The following is a 21450-nucleotide window of genomic DNA, read 5'->3' as shown; positions in this document are numbered from 1 at the left end:
GCGGCCTCTCACTGTTGTGGCCTCTCCCGCTCCGGACGCGCAGGCTCAGCAGCCATGTTTCACGCGCCCAGCCGCTGTGCGGCACACGAGATCTTCCCGCACCGGGGCACGAACCCATGTCCCCTGCATCGGCAGGCGGACTCTCAACCACTGTGCCACTAGGGAAGCCCCCCATTTATCTTTTATCCCTATTTAAAAAATATCATAATCCGGGCTTCCCTGGTGGCGCAGTGGTTGGGAGTCCGCCTGCCGGTGCAGGGGACGCGGGTTTGTGCCGCGGGGCGGCGTCTGGAGCCTGTGCTCTGCGGCGGGAGGGGCCGCAGCGGTGAGAGGCCCGCGTACCCAAAACAAAACAAAACAAAAGAAATATCATAATCCACCTTGTCATGTAAGTGTAATATGTTTTGGCCCCTAGTAGATTTTGTGGTACTTGCTTTGTAGTTATGATACAAAGTAGATACTCAGTGAATACTTTTTGAATTGTTTTTTAACACAGGGGGGTGGGAAGCTGCATTAGCAGCTGTAAAACAGTTTTTAAAAAGAATATTCAAAGAACCATTTCATTTGGCTATAGACCCAATACCCATTATTTCATGGAAAGAATACTAAACTAAATAAAAGACCAGGTTTCTATTTTAGGTCTGCCTTTAAGCTCTGTGACCTTTGAAAGTCATTTAACCTTTCAAGGTGTCAGTTTCCAGATCTGGAAAATAAGAGAATTGACTACAATAATCCTCAAGTGTTATTTTCGGTCTCTAATTTTAATATTCAACTCTTGGTAATAACTTGAATGTTAGTTTTTTAAAATAGCTTTTCATAATCTGAGAGCATAAAAGGATTTATACTACTGTTTTAGGACATTTGTTCTAAGTGTGCAGTTTTTATTAACTGCACACCTATGGTACCCAGAATGTAAAAGACTTCTTATGCTATGATTTTTATGTGTTGGCTGTCTACATCTTACCTGTGGTGATAATACATTGATATAGTAGAATTTAATACATCTTTTCTAAGATAAATAATGTTTCATTTTCTGATACAGATATTGTTCATGAAAATCTAAAAATGGGATCAGATGGTGAGAGTGACCAAGCTTCTGGGACATCATCTGATGAAGTCCAGTCACCTACGGGTGTTTGTCTTAGAAATCGTATACATAGACGGATCTCAATGGAGGTACCATTTAAAAAATACAGATATGCCTGTGTTTGTGTGTATAAATATATATGTATAAATATGCATATATATGTGTGTGTGTGTGTATATATATATATACATATATATATGTGTGTGTGTGTCAAACAGAATAAATGCCTATTTGAAAATGTTGATTAGGGCAGTGACCACCTGTAAGAAAGTTGTTTCTTTGCATTAGCAAAAACTAGTCTGTGAATATTATTTTTTTCTAATTACTATACCAAGGCAAGTATACATTAATTATACTTAAACATTCTGCAAAATACTATGTAGGGTCTCTGTAAGGGATGTGGATTTTCAAAAGTTTCAGAAATCCAGGATGATACATTAGGAAAGTCTTCTTTGTAGAAACAAACAAAAAAAAATATATATATATTTTTTGGTACGCGGGCCTCTCACTGTTGTGGCCTCTCCCATTGTGGAGCACAGGCTCCGGATGCTCAGGCTCAGCGGCCATGGCTCACGGGCCCAGCTGCTCTGCGGCATGTGGGATCTTCCCAGACTGGGGCACGAACCCGTGTCCCCTGCATCAGCAAGCGGACTCTCAACCACTGCGTCACCAGGGAAGCCCTGTAGAAAATATTTTAATTATATTTTTGAGATTCATCTAGATACTACAAATTTTATAAGTATTTTATTTCAGATTTCAAAAAGTATGCATAAAATAAGCACCAGCTTTTTTTTCTTTATAAATATGGATATCACTTCCTTTATGGTTTTTATACCTACTGATCTCTAGCACATATAAGTTATTTCTCCATGTAAAAGGATGAAGAGCTCATTTCCTTTTCTTTGTCAATGTTATGTATAACCTTGAGGACAGAAGTTGATTATGAATATTATTTCCATATATATTGTAGATTAAAATAATTTTCTCCAAAAAATTGAACATGTTTTAAAATAAGAATATTGTTATTTTTTGAGTGCTATTGAGTTAATGATGATTAGGGTATTTATCCTATTGGTTGATTGTATTTTCACTGATCAAAGATTGCTTCTGAATCAGTTACAGAAAACAATATCAGTTTCTAAATGGTAAAAATAGCATTTTCAACTACTGAAATCAACTTGATATCTGTTCATATCACTGTATAAATCATATCACAGTAGTAATAAAAGGGCTTCGCTGGTGGCGCAGTGTTTCAGAATCTGCCTGCCAGTGCAGGGGACACGGGTTCGAGCCCTGGTCAGGGAGGATCCACATGCCGCGGAGCAACTAAGCCCGTGTGCCACAACTACTGAGCCTGTGCTCTAGAGCCCATGCTCTAGAGCCTGTGAGCCACAACTGCCAAGCCCGTGTGCCACAACTACTGAAGCCTGTGCACCTAGAACCTGTGCTCCACAATAAGAGAAGCCATGGCAATGAGAAGCCCACGCACCGCAATGAAGAGTAGCCCCCACTCACCGCAACTAGAGAAAGACTGTGCGCAGCAACAGACCCAACGCAGCCAAAAATAAATAAATAAATTTATTTTAAAAAATAGTAATAAAAATAATAATTATTTTTCTTCACCATATATGTGATTTTCTTTATCATATGTTTAAAAATTTTATTTAATATTAGGATCTATATCTGGATTTTCTCATTCTTCCATTGAGCTGTATATTTTTTTTTCCCCAAAGAGACACACTCTTGGTTTTGTTTTTTTAATTGTATAATTTAGTATCTGGAAAGACTTCTTTCTTAACACCCACGCACCCCCACATATATACTTATTTGAGAATGTTTCTGGATGTTTTCTATTTATTCTTCTAGATAAATTATAAACATTTTGTTTCATTCCAAGAATAATGCCTGTGATTTGTTTAGGGTTATGTAAAATATAAAACTAATATGGGAGGATTATCATCATTTTATTTCTCTTATCATTTGAGAACATGATACAAATCTATACTTAAGCCATATCTCTCTCAATAAATATGTATACAATTCCTATACATCTCAACTTTGTTTCGTGGTTTGGTTACTATTTTGAACAGTAGGGATTTATTTTTAAAGGATTTATGTTTCTTGGAGTGATAATATAGGCAAGATCTCTTTTTATGTTTCTCGCAGTTCACATAATACAGTGAAATAGAAATGCCTTTTACTTCTTCCCATTGGCATAGCAATAATAAAATATTTCAACTGTCTCACTGTGTTGCATGCAAAATCATACAATATCCACTTGGTTATTTAAATCAATCGCATTTTGTGGTAGACTTTGCCTATTCTTACTATGGTATAATAATGTCAAAATTATTTCCATGTTGAATTTATCAGTGAAGGGACTCAAATAACTGGGTTGTAGAATACCATTTCTGTTAAACTATATTGTATACTTTTGCTTACAGTAAATAAATACATTGGCATTCAGTATATTATATATAATTAATGTAGGTAACTTTACAATTGCAATAAAACTTTATAGTTATTGATCACTAAGAAATAATATGTTAGAGCCCATGAATCCAAAAGTAAAATGCCCTTGTCTTTTCTGTTTGTGGTTACCTACAAATATCTTTTTTTCCTGCTTTTTTAAAGGATTTAAATAAGCGGTTATCGCTGCCTGCAGATATCAGAATACCTGATGGATATCTTGAAAAGTTGCAGATAAACAGTCCACCATTTGATCAACCAATGAGCCGAAGGTCTCGGAGAGCTTCTTTAGTAAGTTTTTAAGTCTACTATACCTGCACCATCAGATCTGGTTGTTTGATTTTCTGGGTATAAACATTTTATATTAATTTTTATATTTAATTGTTGAATAGCTAAAGTTTATTATGTTGCTTTCTGGATTTTGTCATTTTCCCTTCCTAAGGGTTTAACGATATTATATTGGAATAGAATTTAAGGTATATTTTATTTTTTGGTAAATTTTACTGATACATGCTAGATGTACAGAATATGTACTAGATATACAGAAAAGTACATAAGCCATAATTGTATAGCTCCATGAATTTTTGTAAAGTTAACATACCTGTGTAACAAGTACCCAGATAAATGAAATTCCAAAAATCCCAGAAAACCTGTCCTGCCACTTCTTTGTTCACTTTCTATCCTCACTTCCTTAACTTTAGCCATTATCCCTGCCTTCCAAGGCCAAAGATTAGTTTTACGTATGTTTCCCACTTTTTTTTTTCCTAGAAAGTGGCAGTGTTTCTAAATTTCCACACACATCCACACCTACAGGGTTTTTTTGTTTTATTTATTTATCTATCTATCTATCTATCTATTTATTTATTTTTGGCTGTGTTGGGTCTTTGTTTCTGTGCGAGGACTTTCTCCAGTTGCGGCAAGTGGGGGCCACTCTTCATCACGGTGTGCGGGCCTCTCACTATCGCGGCCACTCTTGTTGCGGAGCACAGGCTCCAGACGCGCAGGCTTAGTAGTTATGGTTCACGGGCCTAGTTGCTCCGCGGCATGTGGGATCCTTCCAGGCCAGGGCTCGAACCCGTGTCCCCTGCATTGGCAGGCAGATTCTCAACCACTGCACCACCAGGGAAGCCCTTTCCCACTGTTTTGATTATATTATGTTTATAGTGTTTTAATATCAGGAAAGACTTCTTTATTCTCATTTATATACACATTCTTATTTATTTAAAAAATGCATTTGATATTCTTTTTCTGATTATTCTTAAACTTTTGAACTTTATGTAATTATGAATATACAAATTATTAAAATACATTTTATTGAAATATATAAAAATGTGTATTTATACAACTTTATATATATAGTATACAATAAATATCCTACCTATTATGTATGTATTATGTATGTACACATGTGTATCCTTTTGTGATTGACTTGTTCAGTGTTGTGCTTGTTTTTCATTTAGGTTATTGCATGTGGTTATGTAATTCATTTGTTCTTTTTGTTGCATGGTATTCCATTGTGTGAGTATGCTATATTTTATCCAGTCTTCTGCTGATGGATGTTTACATTTGAGTTTTTAGTTTTGGCTATGATCAAATATTGCTTCTATCACTATTCCTGTTCATGTGTTTCGGTTAACATATGTAAGCATTTCTGTTGGTTGCATATCTAGGAGTGGAATTGTTGGATCAGATTGTATGCATATATTCAGCTCTTCTAGGTATTGTCAAAATAGTTTCTGAAGTGATTATACCATTTTACACTGCCATCACCAGTATATGAGAGTTCTAGTTGCTCTCCATGCAGTTTTTTTTTAAATAAATTTATTTATTTATTCATTTTTGGCTATGTTGGGTCTTTGTTGCTGTGCACAGGCTTTCTCTAGTTGTGGCGAGTGGGGGCTACTCTTTGTTGCAGTGCACGGGCTTCTCGTTGCGGAGCACGGGCTCTAGGCACGCGGGCTTCAGTAGTTGTGGCACGTGGGCTCAGTAGTTGTGGCTCGAGGGCTCTAGAGCACAGGCTCGGTGCACAGGCTTAGGCATGTGAGATCTTCCTGGACCAGGGATTGAACCCGTGTCCCCTGCATTGGCAGGTGGATTCTTAACCACTGCATCACCAGGGAAGCCCCTCTCCATTAGATTTTCTGATATTGTTTCTTCTTTTTAAAAAAATTTTTTTTTAACTTTTCTGGTGAGTGTATAGTGCTGTCTCATTGTGGTTTTTTTTTTTTCATTTTCCTGATGCCTTAAGTTGAACACCTTTCTAATATTTATTGGCCATTTAGATATCCTCTTCTTTGAATTAAGTGTTCAAATCTGTTATCTCTTTACTCTTGGACTTTCTGCCTTTTTCTTATTGGTTTGTTAGGAATTCTTTGTACATTTTGTATAAAGGACCTTTGTCAGTTACATGTCTTGCAGATATCTTCTCCCAATCTGTAGCAGTTGACCCAGCACTGCTAATTTTTAAAAATTTTTTTTTATATATATATATTTTTTATAAATTTGTTTATTTATTTTTGGCTGCGTTGGGTGTCCGTTGCTGTGCGCGGGCTTTTCACTAGTTGCGGTGAGCGCGGGCCACTCTTCGTTGTGGTGCGCAACCTTCTCATTGCAGTGGCCTCTCATGTTGCGGAGCACGGGCTCTAGGCACGTGGGCCTCAGTAGTTGTGGCTTGCGGGCTCTAGAGTACAGGCTCAGTAGTTGTGGCTTGCGGGCTCTAGAGTACAGGCTCAGTAGTTTTGGTGCACGGGCTTCGTTGCTCCACGGCATGTGGGATCTTCCCAGACCAGGGCTCAAACCCGTGTGTCCTGCATTGGCAGGCAGATTCTCAACCACTGCGGCACCAGGGAAGCCCAGCACTGCTTATTGAAAGGATAGCTTTCCCCATTGCAGTGTCACCTTTGACATAAATTGAGATGATTGTGTATGTGAGGAGCTGTTTTGGATGACTTTAGTTCTATGGTAGAAGTATATATAAAGTGCTATGAGACAATTACAGAGACAGCAAGTAAAATGTCTTTGAACATCACAGGCTTATAGTGCTTAAGCTGGCTCTAGAAGGATCGGTAGTTATTTGACATTCACCATTATACAACAAGGTTAAGGTGTAATACCAACTTGACTTTGGTATAGGTTATGATCATCATAATTTTGCATCACTGCTTAAGACATTTTTATTCAAGTAACTTTGTCATTTAATTACCAGCTTGCAAGTATTCTTTGGTTATCAATTTTTATTAAAGATCGATACTTAAGTTTTGGAGTTAGTAAATATTTCAGATTGGGACTAAAGGTATGGTTTAATCACCGAAGCTATCATCTAAGACCTGTCTTTTTCAGTGTACATGAAATTAAGGAAAACAGTGCCCTCTAATGAATGTTAAGTGACTGGAGTTTTTATTGTGTTGAGTGTTCCTACCTACCTCCCTTGCTTTTTGATCTGAAATGGCTTATAGATTTCAGATTAATCATGCCAGCTCTGTTCTGGGTTTCTACTGATTCATCCTTTTCATTATCTATCTACCTTACTAAAGCCATGGTTTCTTTGAAGTATATTAGAAAATTATTCTTCCATACCCTAGGTTTATATGTGAAGGGGAAGGATTAGGGAATGCATGGAAAGGAGATGGGAAAAGAAAAATATTCTTCACATTTGTTAGAGCTCATGTTTCCATGGATGATATACTCTTTATCTAAAAAAAATATGTTTTACAAGACAAAATATAAAATTTTGTCTTTCTAAAAGGATAAAACGTTGTTTTTTTGTTTTCAATAGCAGTATATTATAAGTAGGGTAGTAAAAATAAAATAAATCCTTTGTTTGAGTAGGAAATAAGAAACCAGTCAGAGAGTTCATTTCTGGTAGAGAAAGACATAAAATAGGGCTGATTGGTTCTTCTATGAATTTATGATCATCAGCCTCAGTTGGATTCTCAGTATCACTTGGCTGCCCTATTGTATTTCTCTGGTTAATTCTTCCCCTCTCTAAGCAGATGACCTCTCCCACTACATGACAAAGAAGAGAGAAGCCACTAACCAGAAACCCTCTCATTTTCTGAATTACACTAATTCTTCTCTTTCCTTTCTTCAATATTGAGGAATTGTCCTTCTTCCTATCCCATCTCCTCAGGATGCTTAGAGTATTTGTTATTCCTATACACTCATGTATAGTCAGTCTCCCTCTCTTGCTGAATCCTTTCTATTGACTTTTTATTTAAATAAGTTTTTTTATTTTAGAGTAGTTATAGATTTACAGAAAAATTTAAAAGATCATATAGAGAGTTCCCATATACCACATACTCAGTTACCCCTGTTATTAACATTTTACATTAGTTTAGTACATTTTTCACAACTAAGGAAACCAATATTGGTACATTACTATTAACTAAACTCTGTACTTTGTTCAAATTTCCCTAGTTTTCCACTAATATCTTTTTTTTCCCAGGATCCCATCCAGAACACATTACATTTAGTCATTCTATCTCATATTAAAGATATTGGTTATTAGATTGGTGAAGTGTTATTTAATATTCATTTATAGTTGATAAGTAATGGAATATTCTGACTCTTAACATACTGAGTTAAACATTAGACTTGTGGGAAAGCCCATAGGCAGATAGTGATTTGTTAGAGCATTGTTGCACTTACAGTGATGGCATGCCCCGTGGAAGTTTTCTGAGAGTGTTAAGTGCAGCTTTAGTAGACTAAGTCTGTGCATGAAAGTTTGTCTCATTTTATTGAAGTTTAAGTTATACACATTTTAAGAATCTGCCTCTTCCTAAACAATGAGTTTTGGATTCCTCATTCATGACTTTACCAATATATATCATATGTAGTCCTTGTTTCTAAGAATAGATGAGAAAATAGGGTATCAAGTCCTGATGTCTCTCAGAAATAATAAATATATTATGTGGTGTGGAAGTGAGGTTCAAAGTCCACCCGCAACTTAATTTACCTTTGGCATATTATGGTCAGGGTTAAGGTGGTAGTATGATGATGATGACAGCACATTTTTGCAAGACAAATGATCAAGTAGAATAGAGATTCTCAGTCTCTTTTCTGCCCCCCACATATGTAAGAACACATTTCTGTCAGTAACAGTAACTCGGTAAATCTCACAAGGAGGGAAATGGGTGTTTGAAAAATCTCCCTTTGCCCCCAGTGTTTCTTATATACACATTCACTTTTAGAATGGCATCTATAGAACTTTTGCATGTATTTCAGTTGTTTTGAAACTCAATTAGAACTGCATTGCCAGCATGTTAATACATCTTTATAACTTTGATAGAGTGATTATATTGCCAGAGCCAAAGTAATCAAGAAATACCCCATAATACTCGATGCTACTTACAAGTTACCCTGAATTATAGGAATCTGGCTATTATAAATTATATTTTTGTTTAATTTTCATGTGCTTATGGTACAAGAGCTGATTGAACAGGAATTTGCTTGGTTTTCCAAAAAGCCAAGTATTCTCTTAGAGCAATGAAGTATGAGAAAAAAATTATCTTTGTTTGGAAAGCAGAATTAAGGAAATGTTTATGTTGTATTAAAATGCAAAGCTTACTGTTCCATTCCTTTAGCTGTTATTTCTGTTTATATGAGACTTTAAAAATATTCTAAAGTAATCTAGGATGGAACTCAGTCTAGATTGTGAACTTATGAAAGCAGGAATCATATCTGTCTTCTTCACTATATCCCCAGTACCTAGTATTGTGCTTGGTAAATATTGAATAAATGAGCTTTGTCCTTTGTCCTCTGAATAATTTCCGTAGGAGAGCGTGTCAACAAGCTAGTCATTATATCTATTGTTAATCTTGTCATGTTCAGCAGATAAAAATGCAAGCAAAATTTTCTAGAAATTCCATATAAAGATTCAGTAAGTAATATTTGGATGTAATAAATCCTAAAGGTTGGGAATCATTAAAATGTTGTGAGGTGGGTACACTTACTCTGAATTGGGTTGTGGCAGATAATTCCAGTATTTACCTTCTTTTTAAAAAGCAGACTTTCAGCATATATTAATGATCTCACTAAGTTTCATTCTTTGAAGAGTGACTCTTTGTAGTGTTAATTTTTGATGCATCTCTTACAGTTTATTCTTTATATACTTCATATGATACAGTAAATCTCTACAACATTTTTATCTTTATAATCTTGAATTTATAGTTCATTTATACACTCTTTAAAGCAAATCTCAGCATTTTTGTCATAGTCACCATTGGACCAAAGTGTACTTGATCTTTTAAGGGCATGCTAGTATTTATTCACTTAAGGTAAAAGAATGAATAAGAAAATTTCCCAACTCCTGATAAGAAAAAGTTCCCAGGAATTCCCTGGTGGTCCAGTGGTTAGGACTCTGTGCTTTCATTGCTGAGGGCACAGGTTCAATTCCTGGTCAGGGAACTAAGATCCCACAAGCCACGCAACGTAGCCAAAAAATAAACAAAAAAGTTCCTAGCTTGTAGTTATATTTTTCTATGTGCTTCTTATTGTTACAGATAATGACATTTTTATTATATTTTTGGGGGGGATGTTTATTATTTTGTTCTTACTAGTTTCCATTTATTCTTTAAATATAGTTCTTTTTTCCTTCATAAAGAAATGTGATATAAGACTTAAAATTCATGGCAGAATAGTTCCATGTTTGTGAATTTAATCACCTGAATTCTAGAGGTAGGTATAAGAAAATAAACATATTCTATCATAGTTTGTGTGACCTTGGTAATTAACCTTTTTTTAAGTGTTAAGATAATATGTAAATAGACTATAAAAACATGCAGGGCTTCCCTGGTGGCGCAGTGGTTGAGAGGCCACCTGCCGATGCAGGAGACACGGGTTCGTGCCCCGGTCTGGGAAGATCCCACATGCCACGGAGCGGCTGGGCCCATGAGCCATGGCCGCTCAGCCTGCGCATCCGGAGCCTGTGCTCCGTAATGGGAGAGGCCACAACAGTGAGAGGCCCACATGCTGCAAAAAAAAAAAAAAAAGGTGTCCCCAAAAAAACATGCAAAGTCAAAAGGTTATTCAGAATCAGGTTCTCATGCACCAGATGGTGGGCTATTTGCCACATTTTCCATATTACAATAAAAAACTCCATTTGTATTTAGCAGGTGTTGTCTAGTGTAGTTTTACCTTATCATTCTGTATAATTATTGATAATAGAAAGCAAGGACTTAATATCTGTGAGTCATATATAAGATAGTACATGGGTGGATGGTGCATGATGGTTCCAAAATCTCACTTTTTTAATTTTTTTTTTTTTTTTTTTTTTTTTTGCGGTATGCGGGGCTCTCACTGTTGTGGCCTCTCGCGTTGCGGAGCACAGGCTCCGGACGTGCAGGCTCAGCGGCCGTGGCTCACGGGCCCAGCCGCTCCGCGGCATGTGGGATATTCCCGGACTCGGGCACGAACCCGCGTCCCCTGCATTGGCAGGCGGACTCTCAACCACTGTGCCACCAGGGAAGCCCTAATTAATTTTTTTTAAAAAAATACCATATATAGAGAAAAGTCTTTAAGAGTGCAGAAAGAAGCAATTTTTCAGTCATTCAGTAATACTGCCTGTGACCACAGTTTTCATTAGTTTTCCAAAATTGAATTAAGTACTATTAGATATGCAGTTTTCCTCATGACTTTTATTTTATTTTATTTTTAATTTATTTATTTAATTTATTTATTTTAGGCTGTGTTGGATCTTCATTGCTGCACATGGGCTTTCTCTATTTGGGGTGATCTGAGGGCTACTCTTTGTTGCAGTATGTGTGCTTTTTATTGCAGTGGCTTCTCATTGTGGAGCACAGGCTCTAGGCACGCAGGCTTCAGTAGTTGTGGCACGAGGGCTCAGTAGAGTGCAGCCTCAGTAGTTGTGGCGCACGGGCTTAGTTACTCTGCAGCCTGTGGAATCTTCCCGGACCAGGGCTCGAACCTGTGTCCCCTGCATTGGCAGGCGGATTCTTAACCACTGCACCACCAGGGAAGTCCCTGCATGACTTTTAAATGGATACATATCCTTGTAACAAAAGGATAGAAACAGTTCCTTTGAGAGGCCTCTGCTACTTCTGGCCATTCAGGTTGGGGCAGTTTATCCTTTTGTTCCAAGTGGTGAGAGATGTTAAGTCAAATATTAATTGTCAAGTATCATTTTTATTTTATTCAACACCTCCAGAAAAAATTGTGTATAACCTCCAGAATTTGACTAAAACATAGTATTTAATGATCCAGCCTTATTTATACACCTTTGAGAGCTGAGGTTATATATAAAAGAACATTATTCCCTTCACTGGCTATTTATTTAAGGGCATTAGTATCACTCTAAAGTGAGAAGTGAATTTTTAGATTATTATTGCCTTTTGCACTATCTACAAAGGGTTACTAGAAAGCAGTTTAAGAAAATTCTTATTCTTCTCCTCTGTTTAACTTTTTTCCCCCCCGATTTCTGCTCTCAACCCTAAATTTTTATCACTTTGTTTTTTCTTTTTTTCCTAAATCTTTTGTGTTAGGGTTTTTTGTTCTGTTTGTTTTTAGTTTTTAAATACTGGGTTTCCATTACATATTTGAGTATTCCATCTATCTCATTTATTGACTCCATAGAAAGTAGTCAAACAATCTCAAGGTTTAAAAGCAATGGCTTTAAGAACTCACTTTTAAACCCCTTTTTTGGGGATGGAGGGGACTGATTTAGGTTTATATTGCTTCTTCTGTGTTAGCCATTTCCTGATTCATAATAGAGTATGACTTGCAGTTGTCTTTTTTGTTATATTTTGGTGGGAAAACCTGAAATAAATAGTATTTTGTTTTTTGCAGGCCTTCCTAGGGAACACAAAGATTGGTGAAGGAAAATATGTAGGAAAATTATTTATTTTGCAGTGTTGTTAAAAAGAAAATCATGTAGTTACCTTTTATAAAATTCTTTAGTATCTTAAAATGCCTGTGGTATCTTAAAATTTCAGGATCTTAAAATAGGACAAAATTTTTTCATAGCAGAATTTTTTCTAATTAATTTTTATTGGAGTATAGTTGCTTTCCAATGTTGTGTTACTTTCTACTGCACAGCAGAATGAATCAGCCATACATATACGTATATTCCCCTCCCTTTTGGATTTCCCTCCCATTTAGGACACCACAGTGCATTAAGTAGAGTTCCCTGTGCTATACAGTATGGTCCCCTCACTTGTCTATTTTATACATAGTATCAGTAGTGTATATGTATCAATCCTAATCTCATTTCTTCCCACCCTACCCTTTTCCCCCTTGGTATCCATACATTTGTTCTCTACGTCTCTGTCTCTGTTTCTGCTTTGCAAATAAGGTAATCTATACCATTTTTCTAGATTCCACATATATGCATTAATATATATTTGTTTTTCTCTTTTTTATTTTTATACAACAGGTTCTTATTAGTTATCTATTTTATACATATTAGTGTATATATGTCAATTCCAATTTCCCAATTCATCACCCACCCCCGGCCCCCTTTCCCCTCTTGGTGTCCATACGGTGTTCTCTACATCTGAGTCTCTATTTCTGCCTTGCAAACCGGTTCATCTGTACCATTTTTCTAGATTCCACATATATGCGTTAATATATGATATTTGTTTTTCTTTTTCTGACTTATTTCACTCTGTATGACACTCTCTAGATCCATCCACATCTCTACAAATGACCTAGTTTTGTTCCTTTTTACGGCTGAGTAATATTCCATTGTGTATATATGTACCACATCTTCTTTACCCATTCCTCTGTTGATGGACATTCAGGTTGCTTCCATGTCCTGACTATTGTAAATAGTGCCACTGTGAACATCGTGGTATGTGTATCATTTTGAATTACGGTTTTCTCTGGGTATATGCCCAGTAGCTGGATCATATGGTAATTCTATCTTTAGTTTTTTAAGGAACCTCCATACTGTTTTCCATAGTGGCTGTATCAATTTACATTCCCACCAACAGTGCAAGAGGGTTCCCTTTTCTCCACACCCTCTCCAGCATTTATTGTTTGTAGATGTTTTGATGATGCCCATTCTGATCAGTGTTAGGTGATAGATACCTCATTGTAGTTTTGATAATAGCAGAATGTTTTTTGTTTGTTTGTTTTTATTTATTTTTGGCTGTGTTGGGTCTTTGTTGCTGTGTGCAGGCTTTCTCTAGTTGTGGGAGTGGGGGCTACTCTTCGTTGTGGTGCGTGGGCTTCTCACTGTGGTAGCTTCTCTTGTTGCGGAGCATGGGCTCTAGGTGCACGGGCTTCAGTAGCTGCAGCATGCGGGCTCAGTAGTTGTGGCTTGTGTGCTCTAGAGCACAGGCTCAGTAGTTGTGGCACACAGGCTTAGTTGCTCTGTGGCATGTGGGGTCTTCCCTGACCAGGGATCGAGCCTGTGTCTCCTGCATTGGCAGGTGGATTCTTAACCACTGTGCCACTAGGGAAGTCCCTATAGCAGACTGTTACTCGATCTATGTAAAAGATGGGTTGACAACTTTAATTGTGAACTTTGATAGTTTTGAACCTTTGAATATTCCAGTTTTTAAAATTTATTTTAAAATTTGACAGATGTTCAACAATTTAATTATAATCAGATTTTTCTATTCCAAGACACTCCTCAGAGCAGGAGAGTTTCAGAAATTGAGGCAGTGATGAATTGAAATTTTAAGAATACTAAATTTATAATTGTTTGCTTTCAGTCAGAAATTGGGTTTGGAAAAATGGAAACCTACATCAAATTGGAAAAGCTTGGAGAGGTAAGTTAATACTTATTTCAAACATGTAAGGTGCATTTTTTTCTTGTTCATCATCTAAAAGATTATATCTTGTTCTGAAAAAGCAACAGAATGTTAAAAGGAAAATACCTTTAATTCTTGATATCATCCCATCCGTGTGAGAAGAAATGAGTTTTTTTAATAGCCTTATAACCTGATATTGAAGCATAAAATATTGTGCTTTCTTGGTAACAAAATAGACATTTATTTGTTAGTTAGCTTCCTGGTATTCTTTGTGCCATCATGTGGGAAATTGCATGTGTTCAAACTTGTGAAAAATCAAAATACTATCTTTAAGGTTAAAGACACATCTCATTAAAGGTTAAGGAAATTCTTGACCCATAAGACCTTGGTTTTCTTGAAGTTGCTACTAGTACTGACTAATTTTGAAATGGTCTACCTCCCAGAGTGAGAAAGTGAGAAGAAAATAATAGAATTAGTTACTAGGGAGGCCTTAAAGGAGTTTGAGAACTATCCTGGAAATGATAGAAGAAATCTATAGAATATATTTGTTTTTTAAAGGAGAGCTCTAGCATACAAAGATTCTGAAAAGTCTGAAAACGGGTAAAGTTTCATAATATGTTAGTTAAATTTTCAGTTTTCACTTACTGTACTTAATCTCCACATACCATTGCAGTTAAAGTACCTTTGATTCCAAATCTATTGATTCAGTTATTAATCTAATACGAAGCACAAAAAGTAAATTAAATATTCTCCCTATGTTTTCATACCTTTGAAGCACTCTGTAGGGTTGTAAGAGTAAGGAAGCTGTGTGTATGGAACTGAAAGTCCTCTTAGCTATAGGAAAACCAAGATTAATCATGGTGGGGTTTTCCTTGCAAGATAGAATTTAACACATGCTTAGAAATTAGAAATTTAGTTAGGGCTCTTTATTGTGTAGATGATATAGATAGACTCATGATATTTTTGATGTGTCTTTCAAAAATATATTTTGTAGGGTACATATGCAACAGTATATAAAGGAAGAAGTAAATTGACAGAGAATTTGGTGGCATTGAAAGAGATCCGGTTGGAACATGAAGAAGGTGCACCCTGCACAGCAATAAGAGAAGGTATAATTTGTACTTTTGTGAGCAGAATGTATTATGAAATTTATGTAGAATATTTTAAAACCAAAGCTATGTAATAAGAGTTCATTTTTTGTAAGCACAAGGAACTCAGATATAGAAATAGTACATGACTGGAAAATATATGCCACTACAGCTTATGGCATCTCATTGAGGAGAAAGAATACAGTAAAACAAGGCCCTGGGGGGAGGGGGGGAAGCAATAGCTAAAGCTGAAAGATTTAATAAAAGGAATTAGATATATTATTGTACTGCTTATAATGAAGTACTATGAAGTCATTAAAGATTGTTGTCACAGACAAATATTTGACATTGGGAAATGTTATATATTGGTGCATGGGGGAAAGCTAACTATAAATAGTATATACAGGATGTAAATATATTTATATAATGGTACGATTTTTTTTAAAAAGATTATCCAGAAAATAGTTTGAGGCAACTGACAAGCAATTTGAAGGAAAAAAAGGTACCTTGGACTTTATGTCTAAATTAATCCTAGAAGTCTCAATAAGTTAACATTTGAGAAAAAAAGATGTCATGGAGAGTATTAATGTAATATTGATAATTTTTTTTTTTTTTTGCGGTATGCGGCCCTCTTACTGTTGTGGCCTCTCCCGCTGTGGAGCACAGGCTCCGGACACGCAGGTCCAGCGGCCATGGCCCATGGGCCCAGCCGCTCCACAGCATGTGGGATCCTCCCAGACCGGGGCACGAAACCGTGTCCCCTGCATCGGCAGGCGGACTCTCAACCACTGCGCCACCAGGGAAACCCCTGAGGATAATTTAAGAATTAAAAATATCAAACCCAGAACCATAAAAGAAAAGAAAAAAATTGATTCTATTAAAATTTCTACTACAAATTCCTTTGGTGGATTATTGTTTTAAATTTAAGAGACTCCTAAACTCAATCATTCATATGTTAAACTTAGGATTTTTTTTAAAAAGACTGGCTACCACAGATTAAGTAATTGGCTTTCTTTTTTGTTTTGCAGTTTCACTATTAAAGGATCTAAAACATGCAAATATAGTAACGCTACATGACATTGTTCACACAGATAAATCTTTGACTCTGGTCTTTGAGTATCTGGTAAGCATTTACTAAATGATAAAACATAGCAAATTGGATTTTTTAACAGCCCCGGGGACATTATTGTTATTAGTATTTAATTAAATTATGTGTGGTGCATTCAGTATCTTTCCTCAAAAAACAACTTATTTTTCTGAAAAAGAATATGTATATATATATGTATTTATAGCTGAATCACTTTGCTTTACACCAGACACTAACACAACATTGTAAATCAACTATACTTCAATTAAAATAAATTTTTTTTTTTTTTGTGGTACACGGCCCTCTCACTGTTGTGGCCTCTCCCATTGTGGAGCACAGGCTCCGGACGCGCAGGCTCAGCGGCCACGGCTCACGGGCCTAGCCTTTCCGCAGCATGTGGGATCTTCCCGGACCAGGGCATGAACCTGTGTCCCCTGCATCGGCAGGCAGACTCTCAACCACTGCGCCACCAGGGAAGCCCCCCCCCAAATTTTTTTTTAAACTAAACACTATTAAGTAAATCAGTCATGCCTTCTCAAAACTATGTATCACGTAGTAAAGTGCTGTATTTTTTCAGGATAAAGATCTAAAACAGTACATGGATGACTGTGGAAACATCATGAGTATGCACAATGTTAAGGTATGCTTTAGTGTGTCATTTTAAATTTTATTTAAAGTACAGACAAACACTTAAGCATAGATGAACTACATCACGTATGAAATATGCTTCAGAATTTTCTGTTAGGCATTTTAAATAGGTTATTGTCCTCTGAACATATTTACTCAGAACTTCTGTTTACTACACTATAGTATTTCTTAGAATCAGACCTTTTTATAGAACTACTTCATTTAAAAAGTTTTAAAAAGTACTTTTGAGGAGTTTGAGGATTTTGAGCACGAGCTACCCTTGCTCCTTGCTTGGCTCTGCAATAAACCTTTCTCTGCTCCAAAAAAAAACAAAAATAAAAACTTTTGACAATTTCCTTTCACATTATAACATTGATTCTCTTAGATATATGTAGAATACATTTATAGGTATATTCTGCTTAAAAAGAAAATGACATGCCTATTATATCAAAATCCAAATGTTTAAGATCAATGAAAATGATTAGTGCATTCTGCAAAGGGCCTCCTTTATATGGCAAACTCCCCTAAAGTATTTAGAATGGTATTTAATTATAAAACAACTTTTCAGGGTACTAATCTAATGAGTAAGGCCAGGAACCTGCATAGGTATTATGAATACTAGACTGGAAATACCATTCTGTACTGTCAGGAGGAAAAGTAACATAATTACATGTTTTCTTATGTGAAAAATATCTAAAGATGCAAGTAATGCTAGAAAAGTTTGGTATAATAGTCCCAGATGAAACCCAAGAGTAAAAGTAAAATCAAATGAAAACCTTTGATACAGTTGTGTTCTTACAGTAGGTTTCTTTGACCTGATATACTCCAAATATAGCAAAGATTTATTTATCCAAACATAGTCAACAGTTTGTGAGAAACTGTTCTGGAAGTAGGCTGTCCCAGCTGTATTTTTGAGATAGTTCCAATTCTGTAGGTAGTAACTTTAAACTTATATACTTTTAAGTTAAGTTTGGTATAAAGGAGAGCCAGTTTCTTTTAGTAAAAGACAGTTCAAAACACATGGGTAACACATTGCTAAGAATTTTAGAATAGGGCTTTAAGTCTCTTTCCATATATTTTCTATGAGAATTGTTTTCATCATATTTCACATTTTGTTTTGCAAGGTGTACTGAATCTCATTTGTGTTTATTTTTGTTTGTGGCTTTTATGTTGTTTTTCCTGCTTTCATATTAGCAGTAATTTGGAAAGAAAATTGTCCTTAATCATCATAATTTGACAAAGATTTGAGAAGTTTGTATGTCTTAAGCCAGGTTTACATTCCTGGCTTAAGTTGTAGAGTATTTTAGTCTGTGTTTAACTAGCCCCTTATATTTTTTCAAACATAGAAAGTAACGGAAATATTTGGAAATAGTAATTTAAGAGTTTTCAAAACACATGAATATGTAGAGTGTAGAAACTGCTAATTAGATTTTCTTCAGGCCCATTGTTCACCTGCTGCCTTGGCTTATTCTTGAAGTTCTAATGCTATTTTTCACCTTCAAGATAACCAGGGGTACAATCCTGAATCCTCTTCTTTGTTAACCACAAAGAATCAGAGACCTCCTGTGTTTCATATTCTTTTTTCCACCAAAATCCACAACAAAAAGTCTCCCATTAGCCTTATAGGAATTGGTTTTCTCAGAGAGCCATTCAGAGCTCTACAGTGCCAATTCCCTTTTCTGAATCATAGCAGATTTTGAAGGCTGAGTAGGAGGTGCTGAAAGTAAAGTACCCAGAAGGTGGGTGATAGAAGCTGGTTTAGGTTATTTTAGGTTATTTTTATAGCACATAATTTGCCAGAGCTATGCAACACCATTCTGTTTGACATCTCAGAATGTTCATAAAACCACCAATTCCATTGCCTTATTTTAAAGACGTTGTCCCACATTAGTTTTTTTTGGGGGGAGTAGGGTGGGGTAATGGTAGAAGGTTGTTTGTTTTGCCAGAATTTCATAATTAAACTGTAAGCCTAATTAGTAGGCCTGTAAATTTATGAGGTACATTTATTTAAAGTCATTTTCAGTAACAAGTGAACTATTGCTACTAAGACAAAGTTTCATTTCTCTTTGTTCACTCTAAAAAAATACGTAGATGGTTCAAATAGAACAGTAAATTGTAAAATTCAGACAACAGGTATGTAAGGAAAAGGATGTGGTTCCTTTTTTTTTCTCTTACTGTTCTAGGCCAGTTGCTTTTCTGTTTACCATAACTTATACCAAAGTATATCTTATTATCTGTAAGACTAATTTCTATTTTTTGTTTCCGTAGCTGTTTTTATACCAAATTCTACGTGGTTTGGCATATTGCCACAGAAGAAAGGTGTTACACCGAGACTTAAAACCACAGAACCTCCTCATTAATGAAAAAGGAGAATTAAAGCTAGCAGATTTTGGTATGGAATGTATGAGATATTTATAAATAGTTCCAGGTGTTTAAGTTTAAAAGAACAACCATTGACACTGCATGATTGCTTTTATGTGGGTTTGGAAGTGTTCTCTGTAGCTCATGGAATAAAATATTTGAAAATTTTGGTGGTGAGTTATATTAGTGAATGCTAGAAGGCATTGGTTCTCAGGTATGGTCCATAGACCCCTAAGCATCCTGAGACCCTTTCAGGGGATCTCCAAAGGTATAATATATTCTCAAAATTATACTGAAAGTTTACTTGCCCTCTTCACTGTGTTAATATTTGCGTTGATTATCCAAAAGTAAGAAGGGATAAAGCTACTGGTACCCTTAGTGTAAATCAAGGCACTCACACCAAATTATACTTAGTAGCCATTGTATTCTTCACCACTATACACTTGTAGGAAAACACTTTTTAAGAGGTATCAGATGAAGCAGTAAAATTTATTAAATTTTATTAAATCTCCATTTTTGAGTAGGTGTCTTTTTAGTATTTTGTGTGATGAAATGGGAAATAATACATAAAACACATCTGCTGCACACAGAAATACTATGGTTATTTCAAGGAAAAGTGCTTGTGTAATTATATGAGTGGAAACTGAACTAGCCCACCTTTTTATCTTAAGAAGTATCATTTTTACTTGAAAAAAATGACCAATAGACAAACTGTGGTTACTCAGACTTAGGTATTTGGCAGATGCTTTCTTAAAAAATGAATGAAGTGAGCCTTATCATTTCAAGGAAAACAACTGTGAAAGTATTTCTTGACAACAGTAAAATTCGAGTTTTCAAGCAAAAATTAGATTTTGGAAATTTGGATCTGCCTTTTTTTTTTTTTTTTTTGGCGGTACGCGGACCTCTCACTGCTGTGGCCTCCTCCTGTTGCGGAGCACAGGCTCCGGACGCGCAGGCCCAGTGGCCATGGCTCACTGGCCCAGCCGCTCCGCGGCATGTGGGATCTTCCCGGACCCGGGCACGAACCCGTGTCCCCTGTATCAGCTAGGCGGACTCTCAACCACTGTGCCACCAGGGAAGCCCTGGATCTGCCATTTTGAATTTGATAGCTTCCCAGTACTTGAAGACTTTTCTGGTGAGATCAGTGGTGACATTAACAAATATGATTTTTTTTGATATGCTAAAGAAATGTGTAAACATTTGTAATATCTGAATAGCCTAGAGAACCAGTATTTTCCAGATGACCAATGCATGGTATTACAGAATCATGCATAGGTAAAATATCCATTTAAAGTGCAGGATAGACCAGTGAATTTTAATGTAGCAAAAGTATTAGTTGATTGATTGATAGTTGATTAGTTGATTGATTAGTTGATTGATATAGTTCCAAGTAACCATATAATCTTTAAGAAGCTAAATATTTTCTAATTTTGATGCAGTATCAAAAAAGTATATGCACAATTATCAGAAAGGCTATTAAAATGCTCCTTTCCAGTTTCGCATCCGTGTGAAACCTGATTCTCTTTATATATAACTGCAGTCAAAGAAACATCCCAACAGATTGAATGCAAAAGGAGAATCCAACTGTCTTCTATTAAAATAGACTACAAAAATGTAAAACAAGGACATTCATACTAATTTTTATTTTATTTTGGAAAAAATATTTTTCATAAAAATACTCATGTTAACATATAAATGGTGTTTTTAAGGAAGAAGTTTTAGATTTTTCTGTTTTTCTAATATGCAAATATCAGTAAATATAATCTACATAGATAAAAGCTCTTTGGATCCTCAGTAATTTTTAAGAGCCTAAAAAGGGTCCTGAGACTAAAGAGTTTAAATGTCATTACTGAAAGGGATTCCTTTAATATGCCTGCCACCATGCTTTTTTAAAAAAAATAGTTTTATTTATTTATTTATTTTAAAATTTAATTTATTCATTTGACTGCGTTGGGTCTTCATTGCTGTGCGGGCTTTCTCTAGTTGCAGCGAGCAGGGGCTACTCTTCGTTGTGGTGCG

General features: G+C 35.9%; 1 protein-coding gene across 2 annotated transcripts in view; it reads left to right on the top strand.

Annotated features, from left to right (window-relative positions):
* Positions 1-21450, top strand: part of CDK17 (cyclin dependent kinase 17) — a 99349-nt gene that overhangs the window by 64365 nt on the left and 13534 nt on the right. For both annotated transcript variants that reach the window (XM_082666381.1, XM_082666382.1), the window contains exons 4-10: positions 1043-1176; positions 3722-3847; positions 14230-14286; positions 15263-15377; positions 16385-16479; positions 17021-17083; positions 19339-19462. In XM_082666381.1, coding sequence (XP_082522507.1) covers positions 1043-1176; positions 3722-3847; positions 14230-14286; positions 15263-15377; positions 16385-16479; positions 17021-17083; positions 19339-19462 — 714 coding nt within the window. The remainder of the gene's footprint in view (positions 1-1042; positions 1177-3721; positions 3848-14229; positions 14287-15262; positions 15378-16384; positions 16480-17020; positions 17084-19338; positions 19463-21450) is intronic.

Source organism: Grampus griseus, assembly GCF_964374135.1.
Source record: "Grampus griseus genome assembly, chromosome: 11".
Classification (NCBI taxonomy): domain Eukaryota; kingdom Metazoa; phylum Chordata; class Mammalia; order Artiodactyla; family Delphinidae; genus Grampus; species Grampus griseus.
This window is presented reverse-complemented; position numbering and strand designations above follow the sequence as displayed.